Source organism: Camelina sativa, chromosome 13 (assembly GCF_000633955.1).
Source record: "Camelina sativa cultivar DH55 chromosome 13, Cs, whole genome shotgun sequence".
NCBI lineage: Eukaryota > Viridiplantae > Streptophyta > Magnoliopsida > Brassicales > Brassicaceae > Camelina > Camelina sativa.
In genome coordinates, this window is record NC_025697.1 from 23,650,055 (window position 1) to 23,658,748 (window position 8,694).

At 38.0% G+C, this 8,694-nt stretch overlaps 1 protein-coding gene across 2 annotated transcripts; it reads left to right on the plus strand.

Annotated features, from left to right (window-relative positions):
* Positions 2,200-7,706, plus strand: LOC104737707 (homeobox-leucine zipper protein ANTHOCYANINLESS 2-like). 2 transcript variants are annotated; one of them, XM_019235104.1, is made up of 10 exons: positions 2,200-2,901; positions 2,989-3,233; positions 3,340-3,457; positions 3,576-4,193; positions 4,283-4,384; positions 4,476-4,682; positions 5,691-5,865; positions 5,970-6,331; positions 6,901-7,280; positions 7,355-7,706. In XM_019235104.1, exons 1-9 carry the CDS (start codon positions 2,695-2,697, stop codon positions 7,270-7,272), a joined length of 2,406 nt encoding a protein of 801 aa, XP_019090649.1. In that variant the 5' UTR covers positions 2,200-2,694; the 3' UTR covers positions 7,273-7,280; positions 7,355-7,706. The 2 variants fall into 2 exon arrangements, with proteins under 2 accessions (XP_019090649.1, XP_010456250.1); XM_010457948.2 differs by having other exon boundaries at positions 6,901-7,706.

Here is an 8,694-nt window from a genome sequence, read left to right on the forward strand (position 1 = left end):
GGGATGAAGTTTCGGTGGCATGTCAGTTAGAAGTCACATGTGAACACTGCTATAAGCCTATAACGGAGGAGCTATTCACGAAAAAGAATTCGGATTATCCGGCCCTTTTTCCGAACAAACTTCATGTGTAAACGGTTCATTACTTTGTCTGCTAACGAACAACTCTGGGAGTTACAAATATAGGGTTCACCTCCCGTGGCATTGATTTCTTGCATGCAGACTACCTAAAGGTCACATCCATAGCTTCGGTCTTTTGTCTAGAGTTGAGTTAATCAACACTAGTTTTCTGTGTTCATTTCCTAGCAAAGCCTCTAGTCTGAGAGTAGTTTTTCTCAATCATCATACCCGCATTCTAGATTGTTTAATTAAACCGATCTCTCTTTTTACCCTCAAAACAAATCTTATAACTAGTCATGTTGAACATGGAAAACTCTTCAGAAGAACAACATAGTCATGAGTGTTGTTGTCTTAAGACGGACACCATTAGGCAGCAGTCACAAAACAACCAAGTGTACCGAGTACCCAGTACCGACTTACATATATATATATATATATATTTTTTTTTTGAAGAATCATAAACTTCGCAGTATTCAATGTTCTTTTTGTAGTTGGTATAAAATACAAATACGTAAATTAAATGCGTATCTTTCGTCACACAAAACATAATCCCTAATTAAATAAACTATTGCAAACACAAACATATTCGGATGACCGCTATTCCATAAAAGCTAGTAGTATGTGTGCAGTCTACAAGGCAGGTAAGTAACAATTAATCAGTGCTAAGTTTTCTCCATTATCAATCTAATAATTGTACTTATTAAATTTACCAAATCATCTCACCCTATTTAGGGCATACAATTTTGCTCAATAATGGAGCTTAGAAAGACTAATTATGGAATGTCCTTCGGTTGACAGAGAAGCTCGCTTCTTGATGTCGTCAACTTAAAATTTGTAGATTCTTCTTTCACAACTTAATAAAAGATTCTATAGTCTATTTATATACCAAAAGTATAAATTAAAAAGTGCATGTCAATAATTGAAAAAAATGCATATATGATGATGGATTTATGAAATTAATAAGGTAAAAAAGGTTGTGTGTGGGCGCGAGTAGCAGAAAAAGGCGCGTGGGATAGACAAAAAAACGTTACGAAAAGAGAGAAAAAGTCAACCGACTTGTTCTTCTTTTGGTGAAGAAGAGAGAGTCTCTCGTGCATTCGTAAGGTTTCCAAGAGTCCACACCACATCTCTCTCATCCTCTTTAACGTTTTTTCTCTCACTTTTTTTTTAATTTAATTTAATTTTACTTCCGTTTTTTCCTCTTTCATTTAATCCTGTTTATATAAATTGTTTTCATATATAGTTTCATTTTTATAGAATTAATTAATTAACCTACAGAGAAAATAAGGGTTAATGGGTCCAATATATGGGTTGGCTTGATTCTATTTTAAAAAGTTTTCTGTTTTAAAAAGGGATAATACTTACAAAGGTGACTTTATTATCTACAATATATTAAGTATTATTTAATAAAAGTGGTGATACTTAAAATGGACTTGAAACCATATCTTGTAGATTTAACTTTTAGTACAGTTTTGGGTCTAAGTTTCACTACCTTTTGATATAAAAAAAATCTATTAGTATTAAATTAGAAAGATTTTAAAATAAACAAATGTCATTAGTTGGTTCAGATTTAGCTTTGATTTTAGTATATAATAATAAATAAAAGACAATATAAAAAAAAGTCAGGTCAGTTAAAAAAGAAAAGTCAGGTCAGTTATAGGTCTTTTTGGATTTGAATCAGAGATTTTTAATTAGATTCACTTTATGAAAACTTATAAAAGAAAACTAAAAATTGTCAAAATGCATTAAACAAAAAATGAAATGGAAAGATATAAAAGAAGAAAACAAAATCTAATACTTAAAAAAAGAAAAGTCAGGTCAGTTATAGGTCTTTTTTGGATTTGAATCAGATTTTTTTTTTAAATTAGATTCACTTTATTAAAAATTGATGAAAACACTTCTATTAAAAAAAACTAAAAAATTGTCAAAATGCATTAATCAAAAAAAAAAATGGAAAGGAAAGATAATAAAAGAAGAAAACAAAATCTAAAAAAAATAATATAAAAAGGCATGACCGTCCCTCTCATTGTCTTTAAAACCTAGTATATATTAAACTATAAAAAAGAAAAGAAAAGAGAAAAAAGAGAGTCAAAATCAGACATGCAAGTGTGAATATAGAAGAGAGAGACTCTTCTTCCACCCTCTCAGTTACCTCAAAACTAGGGTTTTACCCCATCTTCTTCTTTTTCTTCTTCTTCCCCACAACACATCACTCTCTGAAAGACAATAAGAGAGAGAGAGAAACACTAAAAAAAAACTAAGAGAAGAAACCATTTAATCTGAAGAGAAAGAGAGAGAGAGACTGAGAACGAAGAGCACATGAGAGAGAAGTTGATAACAATTTCCGCTTTCGTTCTCTTTCTCTCTCCTCCATTTCAGTAAATTTTTATTTTTTCTGGGTTTCTTCTTCTTCTTCTTCTAATCATCATCACCATTTTTTTTTTGTTTATTCAGTTCTCTCGATCCATCTCTTACTTGTTTCGTGAAAAAAAGTCTCAATCTTTTACTTCCCTTAATTCTCCTTTATAGGTGTTTTTTTTTTCTTTCATTAGAATCTCATCTCTGTGTGAGTTTTTGATGAACTTCGGTAGTCTCTTTGATAATACACCCGGTGGTGGCTCAACCGGAGCAAGACTCCTCTCCGGTTTAAGTTATGGCAACCACACAGCCGCTACTAACGTTTTACCCGGTGGTGCTATGGCTCAAGCGGCGGCTGCGGCTAGCCTCTTCTCTCTTCCTCTAACCAAATCTGTTTACGCTTCCCCTGGCCTCTCTCTAGCCCTCGTACGACGCCGTCTACTCTACTTCAAATATATTTATTTTAAATAGAGAAAAAAAACCTAATTATTATTTTGGTTTGTGTTCGGACAGGAGCAACCGGAGAGAGGGACAAACAACCGTGGAGAAGCGTCGATGAGGAACAATAACGTCGGAGGAGGAGGCGATAATTTCGATGGGAGTGTTAATAGAAGGAGCCGCGAAGAGGAACATGAGAGCAGATCTGGTAGTGACAACGTCGAAGGTATCTCCGGTGAAGATCAAGACGCCGCTGATAAGCCTCCTAGGAAGAAACGTTATCACCGACACACTCCTCAACAAATCCAAGAACTCGAATCGTAATATAATCCCATCCCCTCTCCCTCTCTCTCCGATCCCTCTTATTATTATTCTATCTCTTTCGTTCGATCTGAGTTTAATTTTTTTTTTTTTTTTTTCATTCAGTATGTTCAAAGAGTGTCCACACCCAGACGAGAAGCAACGACTGGAACTAAGTAAGAGACTTTGCTTAGAGACAAGACAAGTCAAGTTCTGGTTCCAGAATCGTCGCACTCAGATGAAAGTATGTGCTTTAAATATAATTATATCACCAAATTAAAAATCCAAGAAAAATGAAGCTTTTTATTTTGGATGTTGTAATGAAAATAATATTTGGTTATAATCAAATCGTTTGGGCGCAGACACAATTAGAGAGGCATGAGAACGCATTGTTGAGACAAGAGAACGATAAGCTAAGAGCTGAGAACATGTCGATTCGTGAAGCAATGAGGAACCCAATCTGCACCAATTGCGGTGGACCTGCCATGCTCGGTGATGTCTCTCTCGAAGAACACCATCTCCGTATCGAAAACGCTCGTTTGAAAGACGAGCTAGATCGCGTCTGTAACCTCACCGGTAAATTCCTCGGCCACCACCACCATCACTACAACTCCTCCCTCGAACTCGCCGTCGGCACCAACAACGGAGGAAACTTCGCTTTCCCTCCTGATTTCGGCGGTGGCGCTTGCTTGCCTCCGCCGCAACAGCAGCAGCAGCAGACGGGGATCAACGGGATTGATCAGAAGTCAGTTTTGCTGGAGCTGGCTTTAAACGCCATGGATGAGTTAGTGAAGCTCGCTCATAGTGAAGAACCGTTATGGGTCAAAAGCTTAGACGGTGAGAGAGATGAGCTTAACCAAGACGAGTACATGAGAACGTTTTCTTCCACTAAACCAACCGGTTTAGCTACTGAAGCTTCTCGTACCTCCGGTATGGTCATCATCAATAGCTTAGCTCTCGTCGAGACTTTAATGGACTCCGTAAGTCTTCAATTTATTATAGCTCCATTTTTTTTTATATATTTCCTACATTTATTTTTAGTTATTATATATATAATCTGTTTAACTAGAACCGGTGGACGGAGATGTTTCCGTGTAACGTCGCAAGAGCCACAACCACCGACATTATCTCCGGTGGGATGGCCGGAACAATAAACGGTGCACTTCAACTGGTAAACTAATAATATCTTCTTAAATATCAATCACATTCCGGTTTAATATCTGGTTTTTGGTTATACTAAACCGGTTGATACGTACGTGCAGATGAATGCGGAGCTACAAGTTTTGTCTCCGTTGGTACCGGTTCGCAATGTTAATTTTCTCCGGTTCTGCAAACAGCACGCCGAGGGCGTGTGGGCGGTGGTGGATGTATCAATTGAACCCATCCGGGAAAACTCCGGTGGCTCTCCAGTGATCCGGCGATTACCATCAGGCTGTGTAGTGCAGGATATGTCCAATGGATACGCTAAGGTAAACTCTTTTTTTTTTGACACTAAAAGCGTTACATAATATTTATTATTATCTAATGATAAGAAACATATTGGAATCTTTTTTTCTTTTCTAAATATGTTTATTAAATTGGTTTTTGAATAATTCGATAGAAATGAAGAAAATTAGGATCTCTAGGTTTTTAATTGGGTGATCACTAGACGAAGAAGCTCAAGCATCAATGAGTCTTGTTTTTTAGCCATTACTCGCTGCACCCACTTCACTGTCACTCTCGTTTTATTTTTTCCCTTTTTCTAATCTTACCTCTCCAAATTTGTTATTCCAGAGTTTATTCTCTGTAGTCTTAATTTTGTGATTTCCTTGTTTGGAGTCCTTTTTCTTCTATTTTTTTTTTAATTTCTCTCCCCCTCAGACGTTATTTTTTATATAAGAAAAATACAATTTAATATGATTTTATGTCAGAATAGGAAAATAAAAATAATTTGAATAGGCTTTTTTTCTTCCTCGAAATTTGTTCCCCGAACCTTCCGAGATTGCTGAAATTTTATGGATCCGGATGCTTCTCTCTCTGTCGGATTCTCTGGATTAGATTTCAAGTTTTCGACAACTGGGTCTGTCTCTAAATTCGAAAATCTCATTTCTTTTAGTATTTAATTAGTAATTTTGCTCTCTATTCCATGAAGCATCTGTCCAAAATTATTTGTGCGCATTTTGGAAAAAACACATTAATTTCATATGCATGTATTGAAAAAAGCTTCTTAATCATCGTTTTAATAAATCAATTTTTCATGTTTCTATTCCGTTCTTCCATGCGGCCTCGTATATCCCGTCTCTATCATCAACAGATATAGTATAGTATAAATATTTATTTCAGTTGTCTTATTATCTTGAATTTTATCGTGTACTATTTTCCATTAAAAATTAACATGTTATCGATCTCCCAGTGCAAAAGTACTTACACTTAGAAGTAGACCGGTTTGGTTGTTGGTATTAGCGCTTAATGAGGATTTTGGTTTCCGGATTGTGTAGGTCACGTGGGTGGAGCATGCAGAATACGACGAGAACCAAATCCACCAGCTGTACAGGCCATTGCTACGGTCAGGCCTTGGTTTTGGCTCGCAAAGATGGCTCGCTACACTTCAGAGACAATGCGAGTGTCTCGCCGTCCTCATGTCTTCCTCCGTGACAGCTCAAGACAACACATGTCCGTTTCTTACACACTTCTTCTCATTATGCTTATACATCAATAATTAATCTCTCTATAGTTACAAAACATTTAACCTTATTATATATATTGGAAAAAACCAGCTATAACGCCTGGTGGTCGGAAAAGCATGCTGAAGTTAGCTCAACGTATGACTTTCAACTTCTGCTCGGGTATCTCTGCGCCGTCGGTCCACAACTGGAGCAAGCTCACTGTCGGAAATGTAGACCCGGACGTTCGAGTAATGACCCGTAAGAGTGTGGACGATCCAGGGGAGCCTCCGGGGATTGTTTTGAGCGCAGCCACGTCTGTGTGGCTTCCGGCTTCGCCACAGCGTCTGTTTGATTTCGTGAGGAACGAACGGATGAGATGCGAATGGGATATTCTTTCCAACGGTGGTCCCATGCAGGAGATGGCCCACATTGCCAAAGGTCAAGATCAAGGCGTCTCTCTCCTCCGCTCCAACGTAAGTTTTTTTTTTCTTTTCAATACCGGTTTAACATTGCTATTTTAGCCGGTTAGTACTGGATCTCATTGTAGTAACATCGGTGCATGGAATATGGTTGCCGGTAAAGCTGATTAGGTGTGTCATGTGTGTGTGTGTCATTTGGTTCGGTAGTTTGTGGGGAATATGGATTAGGTGATTGTGACGTTTTTGTCCCTGGGGTTGATGGTGGTATGACGGACAAAAGAGTGGATTGGGAAAGGACAATATAGGAATTTGGGTGGTATCAAAAGATGACACAACAATTTTTTATTTGTTTAATATTATACAGGAGTAGAAAACAAAAGTGTCACAGCTTTTGGAAGGGTTTAGAAAGTCAATATTAATAGGACAGTTTCGACCATATTTTTTTGACTTTTCACCACTTCCTACTTTTTTCTTTGTTTGTTATCTGGAAAGCTATTTTGACTTGTTTCTCTGTTCATCCTGAAGCGTTACACTGTTTGGTCAGTGTGGCAATTTCTCGTAAATAGATACATCGAGCTAAGGGTTATTTTGGTTTTTTTGCTATCTTTTTGACTCTACTACAGGCAATGAACGCGAATCAGAGTAGTATGCTGATACTTCAGGAGACATGCATTGACGCATCTGGAGCGCTTGTAGTCTACGCGCCTGTTGACATCCCGGCCATGCATGTGGTCATGAACGGTGGAGATTCGTCCTACGTGGCTCTCCTTCCGTCCGGGTTTGCTGTTCTGCCTGACGGAGGCATGGATGGTGGCTCCTCCGGTGACAGTGAACAACGACCCGTTGGTGGTGGGTCACTCTTGACGGTGGCCTTTCAAATACTTGTTAACAATCTCCCTACCGCAAAACTCACAGTTGAGTCGGTGGAAACGGTTAACAACTTAATATCATGCACCGTTCAGAAGATTCGAGCCGCTTTACAGTGCGAAAGCTAAGCCTGAGAGTGAGTTCCGGAGTTTAGAAGCGCGTGTGTTTCTCTTTTTTTTTTTAAACTGAGTTGTGAATTTTTAACTTAAGGTCATGTACTTTGGGAGGGGGTGTCGAGTCAAGAACGAACCGCGCAAGTGGCGAAATCCAACTCCTTATGTCACCGTGATGGGACCAGGACATGAAAGGTTTCCGGTCGGATCACGGTGGAGGAGTTGGTGGTTCGGGTATTGACTGGGGTTGGAAACCCCCCTTATATCCTTTTCTTTTTCTTTTCTTTTTCTTGTCTGTTTGGGGTATTATTATTTGGTTATAAATGTAAAAAACTCATGGAGCGGGGAGTGAGCCACACGCGCGGGGTGTGTTGTGGTTACAAAAACGCGAACCGTGGGATGTTGTTACATTTTTTACATATATTATGTGTGGTTGGACTTTGGATGGATCTGTTTCGTTTCAAGTTAAAAAAAAAAACAATAACAAGAAAAAGCTGTCTCGTGGAGCATTAAATGTAATTTGCAGGCAATATTACATAATTCATTTAATGCAATCCCTTGGCTCCTTCCTTTGCATGATGATATGGTGGGCTTACGTATTCCGCCATTTTCGTTGCGCCACGTCATACCATGACAGTCTGGTTGTTCGAGGAGCCAGACGTTACGGCGTCGTTTTCTCCGTTGTGTTTTTTTTTTTTTCTTCCTTTTCTTTTCTTTCTCTAGTAATTCGTTTTTCTTGTTTTTAAGTGCAGCAAACAGACACAGACGGGCAAAAAACAACGTAAACAAGTCAAATTCGAATCGACGGTCGAGAGTGTATATATATATAACAGCGTCGACAGCTCAACAGTTATGGGCTTTATTTAGAAGCCTATCAACATCTATTTCGAATTCTGGGCCTATGATAATCTCTAGGACCCACTACTTATTTTGTTGCCCAATGGGGCTTAAGTTGGTCTGATAAATTAAAAAGCCCGTAAGACTCGATTGGCTCAAACCTCAAGCTATCACGGTATTTTTCTATTTAATAAATTCGAGATGCAAACAAACTAAAACACTTCCTCATTGCATTAGATGCAAACACTTTCCCAAACTATAATATTTCAGATACAAAGTAGCAAACTACCAACCTATAACTGTTGTATTACTTTTTTCCAATTTAGAATGGTTGTTAGCTTATGATTTATTAATAAAAAGGGAAATGTTTAACCCCCTCTATAGAGTTTTATCCGATTACAATGGCTCATAAAACAGGATAATAATGTGTAGTATATAGAGTTGAGTTAATAGATAAAGTTTTGAAAAGATGATTATGATTAATATAGTAGATTAGTAGTCTGTCTAAAAGCAGTAAAGAAATAGTAGTAGTATAATTTAACTCAGTGCAGTGCAGGAAAGAGAGAGAGAGAGGGGGGGGGGGAAGGGGTCAAAGGAAGG